This window comes from Rattus norvegicus, chromosome 4 (assembly GCF_021556685.1).
Source record: "Rattus norvegicus strain SHRSP/BbbUtx chromosome 4, alternate assembly SHRSP_T2T, whole genome shotgun sequence".
NCBI classification, from domain to species: domain Eukaryota; kingdom Metazoa; phylum Chordata; class Mammalia; order Rodentia; family Muridae; genus Rattus; species Rattus norvegicus.
This window is the reverse complement of record NC_141537.1, coordinates 125,706,241-125,731,513: the sequence shown is the minus strand read 5'-3', so window position 1 is coordinate 125,731,513 and position 25,273 is coordinate 125,706,241. Positions and strand designations below refer to the sequence as shown.

The following is a 25,273-nucleotide window of genomic DNA, read 5'->3' as shown; positions in this document are numbered from 1 at the left end:
CACCTCATGACCAGAGAGGGAAAGAAATAACTAGACAAGACCAGGCTCCTCTATCTACCAGACCATACCCTCAATGACATGAAAGCCTCCTGGTGGGCCCCACCTCTTGGAGATCCCATCACCTCCCCATCAACAAAGCTGGAAACCAAGTCTTCAACATTTGGGCTTCTAGGCCAAACCATAGCAAAGTATGCTCACCAAGAACTGTGCTTGGTGATATTATGAGACTCAGAGAAGAAAACTAGTACCTGCCTTTGACCATACCCACTCACCATCAGGGCTGTGCAGATAGATAGGAACAGGGTGATTTGCTTTATAAGAGTCGACAAGGTCACTGCTACAGTCCCTTCCCTCAGGATGATGTAGCACACTTTCTGTTTGAAGAATGTTCTTCATGTCTGTGTAACAGTTTCTTTAGAGATTGAAACATTCTATCCTTCAGGGAAGCTCCTTTTGTAGGAAGGTAAACAACTCAGAATAGTTTTAGGAAGTTCCTGAAACTGACCAGAAACACTAGGCCCCACCCTACTAGAGTAAACAATAAAAACCGAGTGTTCCTCTCAGACTAACTGAGCCAAGCTGCAAAGCAGACTCTCAGATAAGCAAAGCTTCAAAAGTGACTCTTGAGACAAGACCAGCATCCTGGAAGAAGCAGAAACCAGCTGAGCTGCCTGGAAGAGGTTTAGACCAACTGAGGCACCTGGAAAGGGCACTCTGCAACCTTTTGAGCTTCCTGCAGGCTGTGCAGTGTACTCTAAGTTCCCTGTTTTGTGAGCTCTCACCTATGCTGGGGTGAGCTTTGGTGATACAGCTTTGTAGAGTAATTTCTGCTCCTATAAGTAAACTCCTACCCTTACTCCTGTAAGGAAAATGCATTGGTTCACCAAAGTGAACTTTGGTGGTATCCATATTTGGTCTGTTGAAGGTTCCCTATCTGTGGTAAGTAGACAGACATGTGTACTGTATCTCTCCAGGAAAATTTTTGCCACACAACACTGGGAAGGTTAACTCTGGGAAACAATGGGGTTCACTAAAGTCAGCGACTTAAGGGGTACCCCTAAAATTTCAACTGGCCATCAAATGAAAACCCAATGGCCAATAACAGGGTGTGTATCTAGAGATAAGGTCCAGGCACACCCTGCATGTGTAGCAAAGAGCTGGGGTTGATGGTGGTGGGGTGTCTATGCCTAATAACTTTTTATGGGCACCAATGCTGAATCTTCCCCTGGGACAGGAGACTCACATCTTCACAGGGCTAACTGTTCTCTCAAAGGCTGGGTTTGCAAGAGAGAAGTGGCAATGTGACCTTCCCCAAAGCACCAGGAAGGTGGTGGCCCAAAAGGGTGCACTTTGATGAGCCAGCAGACAGCTCAGATTTATGAACACATTTGGAGCAGAGACTGTGAGCTTTCTCTGCTGGCCAGAACTGATGGTGAGGGAAACTGCTCTGGAGAAACCTCCTTCATTAGCTTAATAACTGTGCGTGTGTGTGTGTGTGTGTGTGTGTGTGTGTGTGTGTGTGTGTGTGTGTGTGTTGGGTGTCATTAATTGCCGTGCTTCCCTCCCACAAAACGAACACTTAGAGAAGTGAACTGGGCCCTGTCTGGAGACGTCATTAAATCTCCAGGCACTGGTCCAGTTGTCACCGTGTCTGAAGAGACTTTGCCTGAGGAGTGTGGGGAGGGCACATTCATGGTGGACCCCACCAGGTGCTCAGAAACCCACTGGAAATTCACACAGTGCAAGCTTCAGACAATCCTGGGATAATTTGGGGCACTGGGGTCTGGGCCACAGCTCCACCACCCATCAGCTAGGAGTTCCAGTTCAGTCTTTTTCTTTTGGGAAGCCTCTCATCTGTAGAGGCATTTTACCACCCACTGCACATGTGCTGAGAAGGAAAACTGGTGACTTAACAGCTGCAGCCTAGTTCCTGGCACTTAGTACTTCAGTAAGCACCAGATACTCTCCTTAGGAACAGAGCTTAGCAGGTAAAAGAGTCAGGCATATGCTCACATGCTACTCTTTCTAACTTGCAAGCTAGTGTCATGTGTACGTGCATGCGTGCACGCGCGCGCGCGCGCGTGTGTGGGTGTGTGTGTGTGTGTGTATACATACGCTCTCGCACATACAAATGCACGTTTGTGTAGGCATGTGCGCAGGTGTGGGTGGATATATATGGTGAATGGCATGGCATGTTTCTCCCTAATGCTGTGGCTAAGATAGATAGAATTCACAATTAGGTAAAGACAGGCTCTAGAGCACGGGTTCTTAACCTGTGGGTTGCGACCCCCTTGGAGCTGTATGTCACTGATTTATACTATGATTCATAACCAATAAAAATGATGAGGTAAAGTTATGAGATAGCAACAAAAATAATTTTATAGTTGGGAGTCACCACAACATAAGGAACCATATTAAAGGGTTGCAGCATTAGGAAGGTTGAGAACCATTGCTCTGCAAGGGACCTGCTTTACTCAGCATCTCCCCAAACCCAGATTCCTACCTCCTCCTGATGTCTTGTACACTGGCCCCCTGGCCCACGCTGACCCCAACCCTAGCCTTTGTTTTCCTGCTCTCAGCAAGAAGGTTGTGTTTACTACGACTGAGGTTTGTTTTATTTTTGTTTTCCAATAATTGACTCTCACAGTTCTGACAGGCGTCCTGCTGAAGGAAAACATGTTTTGCTCACTCAGCCTTCAGTTTCCTTATGGCGCCGCAGTGGTGGGAGCCCCCTGCTCCGAGGAAAGCGTGGGGTGACATTTCCCTTGGTTATTTTTCCATTGCACTGTGCAGTGGGGGAAGGGGAGACAACAAAACATGTTTTCCTTTTTTTTTTCCAAAGGAAATTGGGGCTTCATGCTGACGACTTGTCTCAATGTCATTTGCCTTCTGCAATGGTCTCAGATGGAGGAGAGTTGAGTGTCAGGCTTAGTTTTCATGAACAATGTGACAGGATTTAGAATCACCATGGGAATACTCCTCTGAGTGTGTCTATGAGAATGTTTGCAGAAAGGATTAACCAGGAGGGAAGGGCCATCGTAAATGTGGAGGGCACCTGTGTTCTAGGGTCCTGGGCTGAATATAAAGGAGAAAGTGAGATGAGCACAGCATTCACCTCTCTCTGCTTCCTGACTGTGGACGCACTGGTGCCAGTCACCCCACACTCTCGCAGCCATGCCTCCCAGTCCTGGCAGGTTGTATCCCCTTAAACCCCGAGACAAAATAAATGCACTCTTTCTGAACTCATCTTTGTTTTGTCTTGTTTTAGGGGGTATTTTGTTGCAGCAACAAGAAAAAAAAAACGTAACTGTCACAGGGAGTTAACATCAAAGTAAAGGGATAGCTTTCTTTTCGCTAAGAGGACAACTGTCCCAACCCCACAGAATTCATGTAGCTTTATAGTCAGTGTGTATACCACAAACAGCTTCGCTGTCCCCATTTCTCATGTGTGTTGGGAGCTGGCAGTCCATGTGTATAGGATTATAACTGGTGTCAGTTGTAGGATTAACGTTTCCCGCCTCCCACAGGGCTTGGGCTGCTCAGGGAGGCAGGATGAGGGAAGTTTGATGGTGCTTAACCCACACTGCTGCCGAGCTGTGAGAAGCCGAGGGACACCACTCCAGGGGCGGGGAAGCTCAGTTTGAGAGCAGGACACAGCCAGAGCTGGCTCAGGGGTCCCTGGGTCTGCAAGGAGGCCAGGGCCGTCTGGTTCTCAGGCTCTTGGGCATCCAGGCGCCGATGGGATGCCAGGGAAGAGCTGAGAAAGGAGGGGGGCCTGCAGGGCTGGATCTAACTGGGGCCAAGGGTGAAAGAGCAGGGAGCTCTGGCTGGTTCCTCAGGAAAGAGTCCTTGACTGGAGAGTGGTAAGCTTGAGCTTAGTGGCGGTGTAAGTGGCTATGTAAGTGAAGGCTTTCTCTGTGGTTCCCCATGGTGGATCCTGATGAAAAGAGTCAGTCCATGGTGGAAGGTGGATGAGTAAAACCGTACCCCACTTCTCAGAGTGGGCCTGAGATTAAATACCTTTTTCAGGGAGAGAAATTCATTGGCTAAGCCTCCAGGCCTTTAGGTACCTCATTATAATGGAGATCCGTCTGGAGCCTACATGACCTGTGGTCATGTCCTCTACCTGTGGAGGGGCTTCGAGTGTTGCCCTTATGTGACTGATGGTCACAAATCTATGGAGGGCTGTGGGCTAGTGACTGGCCTGGTTTCCTGGGAGTCAGGCGAAACGCCTACCATCCCTTCAGGGTCACAGGGGTTTCAAACCTCCTCAAACGGGAACCAGAGTGTCTTTCACTGTCCCACACATGTGCATAGCCAATGTTCTGATGGGGAATGGCTGCTGAGAAGTTGCCAAAACAGGAGCAGGTATAGGGTGTGCGGTGGCCCTGCAGAATTGTCCCTCCCTGTGAAGATCCTGCTTCCCGGCACCATCCACCTCACAACATCCTTTCCTGCAGAGTCTGTTGTCATCCATCTGCTGATTCCACACATGTCCGCCTAGCTCTGGACTTCGCACTCTTCTAAGTCCGTTTGTCTCCCTTTGCACCAAGATTGCTCCATCTTGATTACTAAGATAGCCCCTGAAATAGGCAAGTCCTACTTGACTTAGTGACTCCCGTTACTGACTCCTTACATTGTTTCCAGTGTTTTGCTGTTACATGTTACGTTATTCTAAGTCATAGTAATAAAAAAAAAAGTAATTCTAGTTGAGACCATGCCAAGCTCTAAATGCTCTGTCCGGCTCAGCTCATTTCGCCTTCCCACCAACCCTTTGAGGGACCCAGCTGCTCAAAGCTCTGACACATGGGAAACTCGAGGCACAGAATGGCTGAGTGACTTGTGCAGGGTCACACAATTCTACATGGTGATGATAGGTCGTGAGGCCAGGCAAGCTGACTGTGGTCCCCCCACCTCACAGCAGGTACAGAGGAGACTGCATGGAGGAAAAGGGCAGAACAGAGGTGATGGTGCCTTCCTGTCCCGCAGACTTAAACAGCTCAGTTGTGGAGCCTGAGGAACCTGGGACCCTCATCCTGCTCTACTCTGTGTGACTCTAGGCAACTCCTAACTTATCTTAATCCCCAAGCAGCATCCTTGTCTATGAAGTGGGTCACTGGGTCACTGGACCAAAGACAGAGCTTGTCAGCTCAGAGGATGATCCATGCAGCCTTAAAGGGTTCCTCCTGAAGTGCTCTGTAGTCTTCGTGGGCCCTTTTTTTCTGATGGAGGGAGCTTTTCATGTAAGAAAACTGAGGTCTGAAGAAGCCTTGGCTAGTCAGTAGGATCAGCCAGAGCCCATCAGTTGTCACAATCAAAGTTCAGCTCAGAATGCCTTCCCTATGCACACTGCCCATTTCCCTCCTTAGGGACAGTCCATTTTTTCTACCTCAGGAGGCTTTCCCCAGACATAGGTCTGAGTTACCATCTACAGCATGACTGCAACAGTACAAGGACCATACTAGCTGGTCTTGGCTCTACTGTTGAAAGGCAGGCCAAGGAGTACCTGCTGGTTAGATGCATGGGTGGCTGTTTCCTAGGGTGACCAAGAGTCATGACTGCCAAGACTAGAGGTTTCCTAGGATGTATGACTTCTGATATAAAGTCAGGAATGTTCCAGGTAAAGGGATGGAGTTGTAGGGCTCAGCGTTGATGTTCACTGGTTGGTTGAACCCCTATGGGTTCGGTCCTGGTCTCTAGGAACAGAACTGGAGCCAGGAATCCAGAGTCCCACAAACAAAGACACTAAACTGCCCCTGAAAAGACAGGAACCAGGAGGGTAGGAAGAAGCTATGGTCCCTTATGAACCTGCTTCCTCCCTAGAAACTCTGGGACATATGGACCCACAAAATGCACCCTCTAGAGAAGGGGACATAACTCCAGCAAGGTACCTGCTGACCACCCAGGAAATGCTCACAGCTGTTCGTGGGTGCCACTGCAATGGGGAATGAGGTAGACACCCAGTGTCCATTACTGTCACGAGCATCAAGGGACAGTTAGGATAATTGCACGGTTTCCAGCTGCTCCCCACTGCACTGAGAATAAAGCTCCAAGTCCCGCCAGGGCCAACCAAGTGCTGTACCTGTCTTGTCCCTCATCCCTATCCCATCTGCCTTTCCTCACTCGTGCCTCTGGACCACTCTGGGCTCTTTCCGATGATCACAGTGCACGGGCCACCTCTACCTGATTTGTGGTCTTCATCCTTGTTGTCTGTTCTTCCCGCCTGGGCTCCCGTGTGCCTGGATCTTTCCTTGGCTGCACTCACACAGCTCAAGTGCCATCTTCTTGGAATGGACACCCTGCCAATACTGTCCTAACACCCCTAGTAACTCTGGATCACAGTGTGGACGGAATGTTCATCCCACCCCGCCTGGGATGGCTCTGCTAATCTTCACCGGTCACCTTGTGTCTGCCTTCATCCTTACTGGCTCCTAGGGACTAAAAGTGCCCGGCACACAGTAGGCACCTCATACATTGATTGATAGAAGGCAGCCGACAAACTGATTCTCAGAGAAGTCTCGTCTCACACACACACACACACACACACACACACACACACACACACACATGCACACAGAGTCATCAGCTGCGGAGTGACAGAGTCACACAGTCAGACTATTTATTCCTTGGCCTTATGAGCAGCCCTGGCTGATGAGGCTGGTGGCTGATGATGACATCTAAAGGCTCCCCAGCTCCTGGTCTAGGGTCTGCACAAAGGTGGCGATGAGCAGCAATCAGAATCACGGATTAGAAACACGTCCTGGCCCCATGGAGGTTCTCTGCGTCCTCTGTATTTCCTGGAGAAACTGGGGCAGTGAGCCTCTTTGCCTGAATCCCTGTCCTTCATCACAATGAATTGGCCAGCTATGGCATGGGAGGGAGGGTGCTGTCTGCTGGGTGATCAATGTTAATAATAAACGTTTAGAGTTAATAAGCTTGGGTTAACTTCCCTCGCTTGGGTGACTAATGGGCTTCCAGGAGCCCATAACTCACACTGTCTGCCCACATCTTCTTTCCTTCCCTGGCTTTAGGAGCCCTGGCCTGCTGTGAGATGTCACAGAAACAGCAGGGGGCCTGCTAGGCTGAGGCCTTATTTATGGCACTGAGCAAGGCACTTTGAGGCAGTAACTGGAGCTTTTCTAGCTGCTATTTGGTTCCAGGAAAAGGAGATGATGAGGTGGGGGAGAGTCGCAGGAGGAACCGGTGTGATTTCTTTCCCGCTCCCTCCTGCAGCTTCTCACCGGTCAACCAAGTCCTGCTTGGGCTATTCCAAGAATCAGAACTTGTGATAGATTTAAGAGTTAAAAAAAAAAAAAAAAGCACTGGATATGTGCCAGGGTTAGTCCCTTCTGTTTGCAAATGTGTGGGATCCTGAAGGAGACAAGTAAGTACTTATAAAAGACAGCTCTGAGATCCTGTTTCTTGTCCTCAAAGGGTAGTCCCAGGACTGGCAACAGGGCATGGCCTGTGACTTGTCAGGACAACAGACACTCAGGCTGCCCACAGTTGCTAGGCCAGAGCTGCATGTTAATAAACCCTAAATGATTCTGTGCACATTTTGGCATGCACATATGGACCTAGCATGTCCATAGCCAGGCAGTGACTTGAGCACTCCTCTCCTCCTTGCTTGCCCAGAGCAGACATCAACTAATCAAATTTAACAGTAGAGCCTAGAAGAGGCTTTAGAATTCAGTTCTGCATAGCCCTGCTGGGAATTCCTTCCCTGGTCAGAGTTAGCATGCAAAGCAATAACTGACTGCTGCCCTGGATTAGAAAATCTGGCCCAGCCTTTCTGCAGAGTTTCTGGAACTGGTTCCACTCACAAAACAGGTAGGGTGAGGCACAGAAAATGAAGCTATGAAAACTGTGGCAGGGAGAACTCACAAGGTCCAGTGAACAGTGGGATTCCTGTTAGTTCAAGTGAAAGGGCCACTGAGCACTCAGGCAAGGTAGAGCAAGGTAAAGCTCCCGCTAGGCAGGCAGAGCTCAAAATGACTTTTAGTGCTAGGGAGATGACTCAGTGTATAAGGCGCTTGTTTCCAAGCACGAGGACCAGAGTTCAGACTCCCTGAAGCTCACATAGATGACGGGTGAGAATGACAGCCATCCTGCAATCCTAGCTCTTGGGAGGCAGAGCCAAGTGTTCTCCAGGGTAAGCTGGCTAACTAGACCAATCAAATTCATCAGTCCTGGGTTTGCCAAAAGGCTGGCTGTCTTAGTAAATGTAAGGCGAGGAGTGATTGAGGAAGACACCTGATATCAATCCTTGGCTTCTACAAGCACTCAAGCACATGTGCGTGTACACTACACACTTGAGCCCACACAGATTCCAATATACACATGCGCAGATACCATATACACATGACTACATACATATGACAAAGACAAGGAGACTTTGAAGAGGCGCATGCCCAGCAGACACTGTTGGAGCTCTACAGCAGGTCCATTGGTGCCGATGCGACAGTGGCCACCCTACACCATGCATCCACCATGCATTCGTGCTCCCTTTTGTTTTGCCGGCAAAGCTTCTTGCACACAGTGTCTTCTGTGCCTGCAGACAGTTTTGCAGAATCACTTCAGGGCACACAACACTTGAAACTTTAATACAGATGACTGTCCCCAAAGATTATATGGCTCACATTGTAGCAGCAGTGTCAAAACTGCTTGCTGCCCCGCTCCTTGCTGGTACTGGGTGTCATCAATATTTCATATTTTCTACAATCTGATGGGAGAAAAATGGCATCCTATTGTTCTTTTAATTTACATTTCTATAACTGCCTGGTCTCTCATGTATTTATTAGCGGTGAGCATCTCTGTGTCAACGGAACAGCCTCATCGTGTTCTTTGGCCATGTCCCCTTATTTTTGTTTTGCATTTTTATTACCAATTTCTCTTCGTGGGTTGGGAATATTGGCTCATGTTTTCTTATGTGAGGTCTACTTCTGAGTCAAAAAGACATCTGCCAGCTTTGTGGACAGAACGCCATGGGAAGAAATCACAGGACAAATGCAGATTCTAGCTCTTAGGTCTGTGAGCCCACCCTGTCCTAGATGGAGGGATGGTTGATCAGGGTGGTTGACCGTTTATGACATCAGGTTGGTGAGTTCAGGGGACAATGGTGTGCAACTGCTAAGATACTAAACGGGACCTGTGTAGGTGCATTCCACAGGAAGGGGGCTTAAAATGGTTGGCCTGCTTGCCTCCAGGCAAGAAATCAGCTCCTGAGAATGGTAAAAGGGCTTCTCTTGAGGAATTTGGTCCTGCTTAGCCTAGAGCAAGGAGATCTCAGGACATTGGAATGGTTGGAACTATGAGGTGTCAGAGCAGGAGCTGTGACATAAGGCAGGAGGGCAGATGAGAGGGAAGTGGGAACATCCTCCTGCCCTACTCTCTGCTTTACCTTCTCATGGTGCCCTCCACTCCCAGCAGGCTTTGCCGGCTATTCGTTTTTGCACGCTACATCCCCTCATCAGAGCATCAGCTCCCTTAGGACAGCCTTTCCCATCGGCTTTGCAGAAGCAGGACTATCTGTGTAATAGAGAGCAGCCCCCGGGAGAGGAAGCATGCCTGGCTATGTCGTAGGCTTTCTGTGTAGAGGACCCAGTTTTATCTGTGGTTTTTCCCACCAAGGTGAGGCCTGGAACACAAACATTTAGAGCTATGGAGGCTGTACCCCAGTTACCCAGAGCACTGGAACTCTCCAACTGAGTCAGCTCCTGTTTACGGCCAGGCTGGTCCTACACCCTGCCCTGCCCCACCTCTGGCTTGACCCAGTCCAACTTCAGCCCTCCCTACAGAAGGGGGTTACTGGTGTTTTGGAAAATCAATCGACATCACACTAGACTGAAAATATCTCAAAATATTGCTTGCAACTTCCTCCTGCTCCAGGAGGCCACCACCCAGGACAGCAGCAGCCTTTCCCTGGTTGTTGATTTTCTAGAAATGTTCTTCTATCTCCAGACACAAGGAATTTCAAGTATTTTTCTTCCTCTGCTGCTCTGTTTTTTCTCCTCCTCCTCTTCCTCCTCCTCCCCTCCTCCCCCTCCCCCCTCCTCTTCTTTTTCTTTCTTGCCTTTCGATGCCCACATTGTATTGTCCTGACCCAGCTAGCAGTGTTGAGCCTGCAGCCCCGGGCTGGTCACTGGGCTCAGAGCAGCAACACGGGCTCCTTAGGCTGGGAAACAATACCTCCATAATTCATTGAGCCCTCCCCTTGGATGACTTTCCTGTTGCTGATTGTCCAGGCCTGCACAAACTACTTTTTCCTGCAGCTAAATTTAAAAGGGCCAGACCCTGGAAACAGTGTAACAAGCCCAGCTCACTGCAAGGGCAAAGGTGGTGTGATGGCTATTCTTGGTTGTCAACTTGACAACATCTGGAATGAACGAAAACCCAAGTGGTCGGGATCACCTGTCAGGGGAGTTTTCCTGATTGAATCTTTGAGATGGGAAAACCCATCCTAAGTCTGGGCCACAGCCTCTGGGATTGTCTCTGGTGGCAGCCTATGTGAAGGAAGCAGGAGGAGGAGGAACCCTTGATCTTTGCCTGCTTGCTCTCACTCTCGCCGGCAGTTTCATCCCTTCAGTGGTGTTAGAGCCTACTTCTTGGAGGTTAGAGCATTATAATCTTGGAGATTATAGTGAAGACCAGCTGAGACATCCAACGTCACAGACTGAGAAACTACTGCATTCTTGAACTTTCCACCAGAAGAAAACCATTGTTGGAAAACTTGGATCGCAGCCTGTAAGCCACACTAATAAATCTTTTGTGTGTGTGTGTGTGTGTGTGTGTGTGTGTGTGTGTGTGTGTGTGTGTGCCCGTGTGTGTTTGTGCTCTTTCTATCAGTTCTGTTTTTCTTGAGAATCCTGACTAATACAGATTTTGGCACCAGAAGTGGTTCCAGAGCAACAGAAGTATAAGAATAAATTGTTTAAAGTATCTGGTACAGGCTTTCCAGTTTGCTGATACCTGTAGTTACTGACGCCTCTCCTGGGAGCTTGGAGTGCACTGAAAGCCCATGGTGTGAGCTGTTTTACAAAGTCAAGGAGACAGATGCACATATTATCCTGATTCACCAGCCATGAGACACAACAGATTCGGGGACTGTGTACATAAAAATTTCGACAATTTGTAATAATAATAATAATGATAATGATGATGATGATGACGATGATGATAATAATAGTAATAATAATAATAATAATAATAATAATAAACAATGAGACTGGCAGGTCACACTTAGGATCTCTAGATAAGTAAGGAATGAGCTCTTTGATAAAAATTAGCCAGCGTCTAGCATCTCAGACTACGGTGAAGGACATCAATGAACTCAATGATAAAATAGACTGGCTCCCGGTGCACAGAAACAGTCCACAGGTTTCCGTGTGTGCCCAGGAAGAGCATCTTCTTTCCAGCATCTATAGCTCAAGTTGCAAAAGAAATCAAACTGAAGCCTTCGTGATAAGACAAATTGGATGAATTGCATGAATATTCACGTCCTAGCCTTGGAGAGTGTAGGCAGCTAAAGACCAGACTGTTAAAGGGTGGAACCTACTAAGGCTTCGAACTTTGAACCTCAGATTCTCAAGGGTTTATCTTACCTGAGGAAGAAGACATTTCTACCCTTAGCAGAAAATGCCCCCGTATTCACAATGCCAGAAGTACTTATTGCCTTTCCCACCTTTGTCTAAGGAAATTAATCCTTCACTCTCTGCTAAACCAGCAGTGACTTTCCCTGAAGGAGATGCTAGACATAACACTACTGATGTTCCTCAGGGCCCATCAGTAGTTGCCTCTAGACATATAAGCAAAATATGTCGCACACTGGTTTGTTTTTTTTTTAAGATTTATTTATTTTATGTATATGAGTACACTGTAGCCATCTTCAGACACACCAGAAGAGGGCATCAGATCCAATTACAGATGGTTGTGAGCCACCATGTGGTTGCTTGGAATTGAACTCAGGACCTCTGGAAAAGCAGTCAGTGCTCTTTCCTTTGTGCCAGACCTTAGGGTCAAAGGCACGGCTGCTCAGTCGGATGAGTTAAATGTGATGGGTTTAATTGGTTCCCGAGTGGCAGGGGCTAGTTAGCAGTACTGACTGACCAAAGGCAGGTGATCCTAGTTATTGTAATGTGCAACATATGTCCATAATGGTCCGAACAGGCAAAGTGATTTTTATGGTGGCATGACTCGTGGACCTTTGGAACTGGCTAATTGGTCGTGATGTTCCCATGTGTGAAGTAGATAAGAACCCTACTGCATTTTTGTTTGATCTATATAAGCAGGAAAAAAAATCCTCCGATGAAAGACTGCACTGGATTATGGCAAGCGGGAATCTTGGCCTGTGAAGCAATTTCTGACTTCAGCCAGCTTGCAGACCAGAATGAAGGGAAGGCCAGATACCCCTGAAGAAGGACTTTGGTAAAATTTTACTGTTAGCCTTTCTTTAGTCCTTCTCCAGGGGGACCTATAGCCTTTTATGCAATTGCATACAAACCCTAGCTCCTGGCATCCCATGTTCCTCAGGATTCTAGAACCTTCTCCAGAAACCATAGGACGTGCCTGCCACCTTTCCCCCCTCCCACCTCACAGCTAGTTGGTTAAGAAATATTAGCTAGATTTCTAGAACATTTTCTCACTTTCCCTGCCTTCATCGCCTGACACTATTCTTGATAGCAGCTGTGGGGACCTTGTCCAAACCACTCTGGCTGTGACCCTTCTTTGCTCAGCACCTCTGTGGTTCCTCCTCCCTGGAGTAAGAGCAAAAGTTCTTCCAGGACCCCGAGGACTGCCCCCAGGGCTGTTGCTTCCTTATGACTTTCCTTCTTCCTCAGTAACCCCTACTCCTTTGTCCTGTCCTCTGAGACCTGGAAAATCCTTGTCTGGTCATTGCTCCAAGTATAAACCCATCCCAGCCAGGACCTTTGCTTAGAAGGTTTTCCTCTTAAGACGTCTGCATGGCTCCTCTCTCACTTTCTTCAGGGCTTTGTTCAAAAGTCACCTCTTCAATCAGGCTCTCCCTTCACTGACCCTGTAGCCCCTGTCAATACTGGACACATCATACTTTATGCTAGTGTCTTTCTCCTGACGGGACAAGGGATGGTTTCCTGTCTGGTCCATTGCTGTGGTTAGGTAGGAGACACACACTGGAGCACACACAAATACATTGCATTTCAGAAAGAACAAACTTGTAGCCTGGGGGAATTAGCTGCTGCTTAAGTGGCCAGCTTGGCACGACCTTACTCAGCACCATTGGTGGCTTCAAGGGATATAGTGGAGCCTGACATTCTATTGTTATCTTCTGTAGAAACTACCTTCTCAAATACCACACACACACACACACACACACACACACACACACACACACACACACACCAAAAAGAAAGCCCCAAAAGCCAGTTAATGAAGGAACGTCCATCTATTATGATGGCAGGAAGTTGCAACACTCCCATTTTCAGAAAGGGCATGAAAACAGTTTGCCACATCGTGTCCATAGAGGGAAAATGGCATAACAAATGCTGGTGTACACTTTCTCCTTACACGTAGTCTGTAGACCTCACCATGAGGTGTGCTGTCACTCTTATTTGGAGCAGGTCTTCTCAGTTAGCCTAACATAGGTAATAGCACCTTGTGGGCATGCCCAGATGCTTGTTTCCAGTCATCTGAAACCCTCTGAGGCTGATAGTCAAGAGTACCTACCAAGCATCTTATTCCCTTTCTCTCCTCTTTCCTCATTTCCTGTTTCAATCTAGGTCCCAAATGCAAGCTGGGTGGTCAAAGGATTTGAGTTTAGTGCTTTCCCATGTGGCTGCATCGGCTTGCATTCCCACCGGCCACGAGAAAGGCTGCGGACATTGGGCAAATGACTTAATATCTTGGTGTTTCAATTTCCACTTCTGAAAAAAAGTGACGGAGCAAGGCTTGGTGACAACCCCAGACTTTAACACATACTACATCACAGCCAGCACCAAGTCTCTGTGGCCATGGTGAAGAACAAGCAAACAGACTGTGAGACAAGAAGAGACCTGTAGCTGAGGCCACGCACGAGCTGCGAGCCAGCGGTTCACACAGGAGCACAGGGGATGTGATGTGTATGCTCTGTGTGTGTTACACAGGCATGTGCCAAACGGTGAATCTGCATGGGACTTAAGCTTGTCGCACAGCCTAACCCGGGATGGGTCTTAGGCCAAAGTGTAAAAAGTCAGACTACAAAACTCCAGAGGAAATCTAAATAATATTGGTTATGACACTGTTGTTTTAGCTATAACAGCAAAGATGTGGTGGCCCGTGGAAGAAAGAGTCGCCAAGCTGGACTTAAACTTAAATTCTTCTGTTCTGCAAAATATAATGCCAGAAAAGAAAAGAGCAGACAGCCACAGACTGTAAGAGAATATTTACAGAATATATATCCAACAAAAAACTGTGGTCGAGGGGCTGAGCTTAAAGCTCAGTGATAGAGTACTTGCCTAGCATGTGCCAATCCCTGGGTCCATCCTAGCTCTGGGGGAGGAGGTTTACATATAAATATGCTGTACTATATATATTTTACATATATAATACATGTATACTATAATTATATATAATATAATGTATATAATAAACTATATATTATATAAATACATATAATGAGGGGACAACAACCTCATTAACAAAAGACACCAAACACCTAAAGAGACACTGCACTTAAGAGATGCAGCTGGCAAATGACTTGTAGAAAGAAACCCATTAGGGAAGCACAGTTTAAAGACGTGAGGAGGTACCATTACATGCTCGAGATCTGGGTGCTCAGCGGGCAGAAGAACAGCTACACAAGCTTGAGGAGCTGAATTCAAAGCTCTTACACTGTCTGGTAGAGACAGGAGAATGGCCACGGCCTGACTTAGGTCATCGAGACCTCGTCTTCAAGGGTACGAGGCAAGCGAGATAGAGCAGGACTCCCAATGTCCTCCTCTGGCCTCTGTGAATGCAGGACTGTGTGCTCACCCTCACATGCATATATATACCATACAAACTCTTAGTTTGCTCTATGTCCTTGGTAAAGACCATGCCGAGAAACACCTTGGGGAGGAAAGGGTTTGTTTGGCTCTCAATTCCACAGCACTCAGGGGAAGGCAGGGCAGAAACTCAAGGCAGGAACCCAGAGGCAGGAACTGAAGCAGAGGCTATAGTGGAATGCCGCTTAATGGCTGTTCCTTATGACTTGCTCAGCTTGCTTTTCTATGTGATCCAAAACCACCTTCTCAGGGGTGGTACTGTTCATAGTAAACTAGGTCCTCCACCAACAGTCATTTTAAATAATCTGAGCGTGCGCATACACACACACACACACACACACACACACACACACACACACACACACGTACGTGGCTGGGGCAAGGGCTGATGTGTGCTTCAGAGCCTGTGTGTCAGATATTACACTCAGGGTAGGAAAGTAAAGCCTGCCACATTTCTACATGCACCACACCATTTCCTCTTCCAGCTATCGTCTTCAAAATGGGGATCACATCCTCCAAATGGAGTTTTCAACTCATTAGTGGGCCATAATCTGCAGCTGGAAGCCCCCTGCTTGGGCCCATAGCAGGATGAGTTAAGACCCAGGGCACCTAGTCACAGTAATTCCCCAGCACCTGTTCTCCACCTCAGGACCTCTGTCTTCCTTTTCCTATTTTCTTTCCTTCAAACTGGACCAACAGTGGGCACAGCCCAGTCTCCCACATGTGAATTGACAGACTTAGGGCAACTCAGAGCTTTCTTTGAGCTGGGGGATGGAGCTGATAGGGAGTACCCTCTCTCCTTGATTGAGGTAATTAGGAGGCAGTGGGCAGAGAAGCCTCAGCTAGGCTGTGCTTTCCAAAGGCTGGGCAGGGGACTGGGAGATTGCACAGATATGGGGATGCTATGTTGCTCAAATCTAATACTATTTCTGCTTAGCTGGTAGCCAAGCTCCTTAACCCTTCCTGATATTGGAGCCTGGGAGACAACCCAGGGGTAGGTGGGCCCTGCTAGTGTGGAAAATGGCAATAGGGGGATGTGCTGAATAATTATAATTCATTCTCATATACATATCCCAAACCCAAGCGCAAGGCGTTCTCTGCGCTGTGTCTGGGGTTGCTGCTCTGACACATCCCAGTTTATAGATGACAACATCCCAGACGCCGAAGCTGCTTGCCCAGTCCCAGCACAGCTGCGAGGGAGAGTGCAGGGAATGGCTTTCCCCTTGATTTGTGGTGTGTCTTGATGGCCTTGGGTCAACATGCTGGGCTTCCAGTGGACAGCTCCCCCTCTCAGCTTCAGTTCACTCTGAGATCAAAGCATCGAGGCATGTCATTTCTACGTAGGACTCCACTTCACAGGTCCTGCTTCTTGGTCCTGGGCCTTTTGTGGTAAGAAAGTGACTTCATACTTTTATCTAGGGTCACAGCTCTGATGTTTGCCCATTGATTGTTGGGTTTTCTAGGTAGAGAACAGTCATCTGCAGTGACTCAGTTTGATCCTTTTCGTATCCTGTCGCTTGCTGTCTTTGTGTAGGGCTCAGGTCTCCAGTGCATGTTGTGAGTGACAGTGCTGGCGGCAGCCTTGTCTCTGTCCTAACCTCACTGGCATTTAAAGAGTCTGTATGAGCAAAGTGTTTGCTGAAGGTTTCTCTTATCAGCCTTTTGGAGTTAAGATGTTGATCTACTTTTGGTTTGCTGAGATTGTCTCTGCTGCATTTCCTCACCAGTGCAGCTAGTGCTTGGTTTCTCTTCTTTAGTCTATTATATGGGGAGTGATGGCAGCTGATGCTTGAAGTTGGACCGACTTTGTAACTCTAGGACAAACCTTACTTGGACATAATGCGTTATTTTAAAATTACCCAACCATTTCTTTTTTTTTTTTTTTTTTGGTTCTTTTTTTCGGAGCTGGGGACCGAACCCAGGGCCTTGTGCTTCCTAGGCAAGCGCTCTACCACTGAGCTAAATCCCCAGCCCCTACCCAACCATTTCTAAAATGGCCCTAAATGTACTTCTGCCACTTTGTATTTGCATAAAATGGCAATGATTCTTAGCATCGATGATTATAAAATTAGAATACCTATCAATTCTACAGTGACAAGATACTCTAAATTTTATAGCATTGAATATTCAGTCAAGGTTATGTAAAATCCATAAACACATTCATTGCACAAGGATTCAAAGTTGTTCTCATTAATAAATGGAAAGTATGCCAGAGGATTGTTTTTAAATACATTTATTATCAGTAAATGCTTGCATACCTATATGCGCAGGGTTATTTATGTAAAAAAAAAAAACATTGCTTGGTCCCAAATGGGAAAGGTTTAAGGAGCCCTATGCTAATCACAGCTCAGACAATCCAGTGCCTTCCTGTGAGAGCCACTGTGGAGGGAAGCCTACCTCTCTTCTGGCACTTCCATGAAGTAAGGCTTTCCTCTTTTCTACCTCCTCCTCTTCCTCTCCCTCTTCCTCTCCCTCCTCCTCCTTGCCAGGAGCAATCTGATGCTGCTGCTCTGGACAGTCACTGCCTGCTTTGCCCGTGGGCGGAGCTCTATTCAGAGGCACCCCGCCCCCTCCAGGGTGATGAGCATCCTGCATAGCACCAGGACCTGCCCTGCCTCTTCTCCTGTGCACAGAGCACTAACTATTTAGCATATCTACCTGAGCACAGCGGAGTACACAGCCTGAAGGCCAGAGAGGTGCAGGTCTGAGGCTTCATTTCGGACAGTAGCCTGGGCAGAGGCCTTGGTTCTGACCTTCACCAGCTCTAGGGGTACCTATCTGCAAGGACAGAACAGAACCTTAGCCCTTTGCCTTCTTACTCTTATCTGTAAAATACATCACCAAGTGCAGCCTAGAGTTTGGGACCTGGACTCTATTCTAGGCACAAAGGCCAAGGCAGACCCTCCACTCTCTGCTATGGGGATATGGTTCCTACCAATCATACAATTGTGAGAGATCCAGCTCTCTCTAAGGTAAGGGACAAGGCGGCAAACACCCCAGAGGACAGCTGCCTGGGACCTCTGGATGCTGACAAAGATGCTCCAGGACCATGAACTCGGGGGAGTGAGAATCCAGTCTAAACCTGTGTTCCGTTGCTGGACTAAATGGGAATGAGAGCCTGCAAGGTGTCTGCTAGACTCTGGCCTTCAGCCCACCCTGCTTTCCCTCATGTTCTCCTTCTTCCTTTGACATCCCTCTCTGCCCTTACATCCTTCTCTCTCCTGCCTGCTTCCTCATCTCTTTTCACCTCCAGTCTCTATGTCCTTCAGTCTCTATGTCCTTCAGTCTCTATGTCCTTCAGTCTCTATGTCCTTCTCCTCTCTCATCTTCTTTCTACCAGAAGTCTTTCCCACTCAAAAGAGGATGGGCGACACAGTCCAGCCCCTTCTGAGGCTCCCTAGGGTTGCTGAATGGTTGAGCGGGCAGGCCCTTGGCCAAATGAGACATTTGTTCCCCAGAATGGTAGTCTCAGGCTTACTCCTGGCCTCAGAGGATGCTCTGAGTTGGGGGTAGCGAGTTTTCAAGAACCCAGCCTGAAACTAGCTGCCGGGACTTCTGGCCTTCTTGAGGTCAGAGATGGGCCTGTCCCACCCCACCCCCCACCTCCTCATCCAGACACTGGAGGCACTCGCATTTATTAACGGGGGTGGGAGACCAGGAGGTGGGGCTGGGTGTGGGGAGGGCATTGCTGGCTATCCCAGCATCACTTCTTAGAGTTTGACTTCTTCCAGCTAGTGCTCTTCTTACTGCTCCTCCTCGATTTGCTGAAAGGTTGTGGCTCTACTTCAGGCGGTTTCACCCTAATTACACAATGGGAAGATGCAGGGGCTGAGCATCAAGGAATAGGCAGGGAGCCTGGCCTAGTTGATGATGGCACTGCCCTGGAGGGAGAGTGGCAGGGGACAGCTCCACCTTGGGCAGGTAGTCTGATCCTAGCATTTTTCTATCTTTTTGGAAAGAGGGACACTGCAGAATTGCTATTTGGTTCCATGTCACCATCACCAAGAAACTTGCTGGAGTTGAAAGCAGCCTCCATCCTTCTGACAGTTGAATCTGGACTTGGGTTCTTGCTACCAAGTGTATCACCCAGTGCACAACCCTGACACCCAGTGGAACACTGTGCAAAACAAGCTGTAAGTCAAGGGCTGGCCTGACCTACACCCAGTGGGGACACAGATTACCAAGGCATAAGGCATGGCACGGTAGGCCTTCATGGCCTGTTTCTATGTTAGGGAATCCTGTAATGAGCCATTCCTAATCTGCCAACTAGAGTCATGGGGAAGACATACTTCTCAGAGGGGGGAGAAGGCTCTTTTTCTACTTTGTCCACAAGTGCCACCGAAGAGACACTTCCTTCGTATTCATCAGATGGGGGTCTTTTAGTTGACTCAGAATCATCCAGGATCGAGAGATAAGTTGACATGCTGCAGGACAGGGTGACAAGAAGACATAGCTTAGAGGTCAGAGGTGAGAGCCCAGAGTTCACTGAGTGCTATCCCAACCTGTTCAGACTCTAGAGACACTAGCAAACACTCTTCTTCCTAGTTGTTACAAGGGAGAGGCTGTTTGCTCTTGGAACCTGAGGACCAAAGGAGGTCAGTTTCCTGGCTTCTGTGAAGGACTGCATAGCCCTCCTTCCCATACCACCAACAACCAGGTCCATGCTTCAATGAGCACAGGCAACGCCCACAGGTTCCAGATGGCTTTGCAAAAAAGCAAAAGGGAGCTGAGCAGAGGCCAAGAACACGCTGCCATCATGCAGTGCTGATGACCAAATGTCTCCCCCAAATTCATATGCAGAAATTGCAACCCCAGGACCCTAGAATGTGGCATCAGTAGAGACATGATTAGTTGAGATACAGTCATTCTGGAATGAGGTCGTCCCCTAATCCTACATGACTTGTGTCACATCAGGGTAATGCTGTCACCAAAGCCAAAGAGAAGCTAAAATGTGACATGAGAGGGACTGTGGCCCACTTATATCTGGGTCCAGTTTCCAGCCCCCAGAACTGAGATGACACACATCTTCTGCTTAAGCCATACGTCTTGGTCCTTCTGGCTGCTTTAAAAGTGCTATGCCTGCATGGCAAACAGATCATTGATGTGAACTGCACTCACTTCTCAAAACTGGCAGTCCATCATCAAGGAGTCAAAAGACTGAGTGCCTGCTGACACTTGTGGATGGCAGCCTCTCACTCTCCTCACATAGTAGAAGGGAGAAGCGAGCTTATAGGTATTAACTCCACTCATGATGTCTGCTCTTGTGGCTTAGTCACTTCCCAGAGTCCACATTTCTAACACCATCACCGTGGAGCTAAGGACTTCACACATGAACCTGTGAAACATGGCAGCTTGCTGCAGCCGCCTCTCTTCACTAGTCCCTGGCCACCTTCTGTTGTGACTTAGCTGGCCCTGCCTCTTCTAAGGTGGGCAGAAGAGAGGGGTACAGTAGAGTGACCCAGGGGTGAAGAGCCCCCTAGTAACTGGAAGCACCCACAGCACAATCAAGCCTTCACTTGATGTTCATGAACCGTTAGGTTCTCACACAGGCATTTGCATACCGTATTACCAGGTTTCATTCCAGCCTCAGTCCTGGTGAACTTGCTAGTTTATAAGATGCTCTGTCTTTCATAGATTGCCTTGTGGTTTACCAAGGGCACTTCATAGGTGACTGGGCACTGAGCATGGGCCCCTGGCAGCTCGCAAAGTGCTCTGCTGCCTGGGAGGAGCAGGTCTGACAGGAGGCCGGCAGTTCCTGAGACCCTTTCTTGTTCACAGGGCACTCAGCAGCTCCCACTTCCCACTGTGACTTACAAGGGATATGGGCAATTATAAAGGATGTTGTCGTTCACACATTTCATAACTGTTTGCAATGTCCTCTGTGGTCCACTGAATACATTACAGTTGGCGGAGAGCATTCGGCTTGTGGGGCCAAGGTTGTTTCCAAGGCATTTTGGTTACTGCAGAGTGTGGCTGTTTCTGATAGACTTTTTTGTCTCCTGTAAAAACAACCCTGAGATGGTTATGTCCCATCCCTCCAGGCCATGACTGTGTACAGAGAAGGTAAAGGTCATGGTTGTAGTGCAGCCTGGATTTATTTGCTATTTCTAGCACATCCTTTTCCTTGCTGGCCCTCAGTTTCTCCTTCCGTATGGAATATGTGCTGTGCCAGGACCTCCTAGCTCAGGGTCCTGGGTTGCTTTTCTTTACAGACAGCCAACCAGACTCTAGCAATAGAGAACAGAGAACTTGGAGCCCACAGTTCCATACTCCTCTCCCTGATGACCATGTCAGTTCTACAGGCAGCAAAGGACCCCAGGATACCACAGGCACACTTGCAAGTGCTACACAACCATGCACTCTGCTGCCACAAGAGGAAAGTAAAATCAGCAGCAGCCTGACCAAGATCCGCCTACTGAGCTTCCATAGCAACCAGGAACAGACAAAAAACTGTCTTTCAAGTGTCCCTGCCTCTGTAGACAGTCTTCTCAACCTGCTTGTGAATGGCTGATTGTGAAGTGTTAGCAAATTTGGGGGCAGGGCTGAGTTCTCCCTTAACAACTTTCCCCTGCGTGGTCCTATCTTCACTTTATTTGCACATTCAGCCAATCAGGGTCCAGAGGGTACCCAGTACAATCGGATGTTCTGGGGATTGCAGAGACAGAATGTTGCTGGAACAGAGGGAGGAATCAAAAATAGAAGACTTCAGGTTGGCCTCCAGTCGGTTGTTCATCCTCACTGAAGGATAGCTACCCTTAGTGAAGGCTGCCTTCAAGACAGGCAGGGTACAGAGCTGTCCCTGTGCACAAACAGATGAGAATTCATCCTTGGGTTGCTTCCAGCTTTCCAGACCTGCTGCTGTGGGTGCTCCGGCTGCTGACTAGCAGGCTTGTTCCACAAGAACCTGCCCTGGACTGGTGCCCTGAAGCCCTCTGAGAACTTTTAGAGCTGTAATACTTTTTAGAGCTGAAAGAGCTCTTGGCATCTTTCTGCTATCAGGAATTCAAACATGATCCATTTAAATCGTCAAAACCCATGTGCCAGCCAGTTTAAAGATGTTTTACCCAACTTAAAGCTGTTAATCGCAAATTGGCAATAAAGGCATCTCTTGGTGGGTTGTCCTCACTGGCTGCCCACTCTATTCTTAAGGAGAGTGGGAAAGGGACCCAGGTAGAGGGAGATGGGGATGTTTCACTACTGCACTGGGGCCTCCTATACACACAGGCACCTTTCGGAACTGCTGCAGAGTAAGCCCCTTTGTGTTCCAGGGGACCAACTGTTTTCTCTGTCTGGTCTGCTCAGCCCACGTGAATATCTCATATTGCCCTATCCTGGTCCCTCCTGTGCCTAAGTCCTTGGTGGAGTGTGAGTGTGGCCAGGTAATGCGTCTCTGCTTACAGACACTGGCGCCTACAAACCACACGCGACCTCCCTTTGCTGTTCCCAACCTAGTGAAAAAGGCCGAGGGTAAGTGTCACCAGTATTGTATGCAGGTGGACACAGCCTCACTCAGGCTGCTCATGAAGGACCACGTTCTACACGTGCTTCCCACTGAGGCTGCTGGCTACACTCCTGTTATGCTCTCCCACCTAGGGCCCAGAGGCTTGGGTTAGGGGGTGAGCTCTGGGCTCATACATACATTTTCTTATGGCATAACCTTTGTCTCATAAAGTACAAAATGGCCACAAGCACATGGGGGCTATAATTAGACACCTCCTCGTTTGTTAAAGGTGAAAATAAATCCATCTTCCTTTCCTGTTTCCTAGTATTTTTTAAAATACAGGGAATCTAAGGTGTCGGATTTATGGTCACAAATGTCCAATAAGACCCAATATATCTCTGGCATTTTTTTTAACTGTGACCAGCTTCTGAGACCCAGCTTTACAACTCCCTGGACCTGCCGATCTCTGGTTCCAATAACTCTACACCTTCTCTTTGTGTTCTGAGTGATGGGGACTCAGAGCACTCAGGGTTTTCTGTCTGCTTGCCTTATCCTCACAGGCTCTTCTTCCTGCTGCCTTCTCTACTGAGTACTCCAAAATACTGAGGTCACTTGCTGTGAGCTCCATGATTTCCCATGAATGTATCCCAAATCTCAGGGTGAGGCATACTGACAAAACCCAGATCAGATCCCTGGGGGAGCTGGCATCAAGACAGAAAACTGCATCTAGGTGTGGTGGCACTTACCTTTAATCCTAGCATTTGGAAAGTAGAGGCCAGAGGATCTCTGAGTTTGGGACCAGCCTAGCCTACAGAACAAGTTTCAGGGCAGCCGGGTCTACAGAAAGAACCCACGTCTTGAAAAACAACCAACCAACCAAACAAACAAAACAGACAGACATCTTCAGGTTTGTGTGGGAATGGACTTAACTTGGTGTAACAGGTGGCTCAGGTCCACATACAGATGTTACAGATAACAATTATCCTGGGTTTGAACACTGTCTACCACTTACAGAGCTTGTTAACAAACATTTTTTTGTGTGTGAAATCCTTAACATTTTGCAAGACTGAATGTTATCTTCATTTTAAAGGCAAAAAGATAAAGATTTGGGAGCCCTCCTGACTTCCTGACAGTCACTAGATAATACGGGGTAAAACTGGCTCCGACTGTGTCTTGGGATCCCTGACTGAGCAAGTTTCCCAGGGACCTGCACCACGGATGACAGTGGAATCAAACGTGCTAGTGCTCATTGGATGCAGCCTCAGTATAAAGCCCACACTCCTCCTGGACTCAACTACAGTGCCCTGAGCTCAGAGACTGCTCCACTACTCACCAGAGCCAGCCTGGACACACTTAGTAGGTGGCAGTCCCTAGCTGGATGCTCATACCTAAGCCTACCCCGCCAATGACTGTGTCTGTGAGGCCCACCTGGTAACCCAGCAGAAACCAAGCTCAATGTGTGCCTAAGTTGCAGATGAGGGGTATGGCTGGACCTCTTGCCTCCCCTCCCCAAAATGTGTTTCCAGTATCTCCAGCTGTGTAGGGCACTGGCAAAGAAATAGTGCCCTCTGTTTCCCACATGGCCCTTTATTCAAAGTTAAGGCTCAGAGAGACAAACAGCATGACCTTGTAAACCTCTTCCTGCCTGCTCTCCCACCTGCAAACCCCTCCTTTTGCTCAGAGGACTGTAGAAAGAGGCTGCACCCCACTTCCGCACTCTGACTTTTCCCCATCTCATCCTCTGGCACCATCTACTCTCCCACCCACTGTCCCTCCTGGGATGGCTTGTCTAGTTTTACTTGAATTTGTAGTTGTCTGGCAGGAAGTAGCCCAACTTGCAATCCTGTTGAGCCCGGAAGATCTGTTTCAGCAGATTCTGCTTGCTGAAGCCATAGCCATTTAGTACACAGCCCCCAAAGAGGAGCTTGCCCCCAGCAAACATCTGTTAGAAAACAAGAAAGAAATGAAATAAGAAGCAGCCTCAATATGTTGACATAGTAACATGACTATAATGACGGCCACATTCCAAGACTTAGTTGGACTAGCCACAGGCTGCTCAGAGATGGATTAGGATTCGGGCCTTTGAGAGCACGGGAAAGCACACTACCCTCTATCAGCAACCAGGGGAGACGTGATTGAGCCTGGCCCCTGCACAGGCCCCTCCTGCATCACAGGGCAGCCCAACCTGCCTAGCTTTTGGCCCCTATGGGAGTCTTTCAGATGTATATATGCCTCTCCCAGGATGCAGAAAGGTCAGGTTTTTACCCACCCACAGACTCCTGCCCACCTGCCTACAGCTATCTACCCCCTCTGCTTCAAAACCACATATCAAGATGCACTGTTCAACTCATCCTATGGAGTGGCAGTTTCACATCCTCCACTCTGTATATATCATTTTCCGACAAGGACACTGGTATAGAGATGGCTGGGCATGGCTATTCATCATAACATTATTATGAAGGAAAAGAAAAGAGGGGAGAAGGGAGAGAGGGAAAGAACCTAACTGTCCAACAAAGGCGGTGGGATAGTTGATAACAAGGTGAACATTCTGGTGTTGCATGCTGAGGATGTGGAAGGGTGCTCTGTAATTAGAAAGCTACTGCCCTAAAGTGTGCATGTTGAGAAAGACCTTACAGTCCAGACACTATAATGTTGGGTGGGTGTGGCCTAGCAGGGGCTCCAGAACTTGAGTGCTGGATAGATGAGTTAAGAGCCCAGGAGATAGAAAGGCACCATTAGTTTCTAGATTGTATACCTGAGTTTTCAATAAGCATAAAAGGTTTTAGAATATTTTAGTATAATTTAATGACAATCAGATGAATAGACTTGATTCTCT

General features: G+C 48.1%; 1 protein-coding gene and 1 long non-coding RNA gene across 8 annotated transcripts in view; one reads left to right on the top strand and one right to left on the bottom strand.

Moving 5' to 3' along the window:
* The window catches only part of LOC102554857 (uncharacterized), a 65,468-nt gene that overhangs the window by 10,424 nt on the left and 29,771 nt on the right, over positions 1-25,273 (top strand). Inside the window, exon 1 of one of the 4 annotated variants that reach the window (XR_015686853.1) lies at positions 10,296-10,743. The exons of the other annotated variants lie outside the window; for them this stretch is intronic. This is a non-coding gene — a long non-coding RNA (uncharacterized LOC102554857). Of the gene's footprint in view, positions 1-10,295; positions 10,744-25,273 lie in introns of those variants that run through there. 4 annotated transcript variants of the gene reach the window in all.
* The window catches only part of Fam194c (family with sequence similarity 149 member C), a 47,433-nt gene continuing 39,373 nt past the window's right edge, over positions 17,214-25,273 (bottom strand). For 2 of the 4 annotated variants that reach the window (XM_087658812.1, XM_087658813.1), the window contains 3 exons: positions 24,237-24,379; positions 19,286-19,420; positions 17,214-18,796 (listed from right to left, as the gene is read on the bottom strand). In XM_087658812.1, the coding sequence (XP_087514938.1) occupies positions 18,700-18,796; positions 19,286-19,420; positions 24,237-24,379 (375 nt within the window). In that variant the 3' untranslated portion in view covers positions 17,214-18,699. 4 annotated transcript variants of the gene reach the window in all.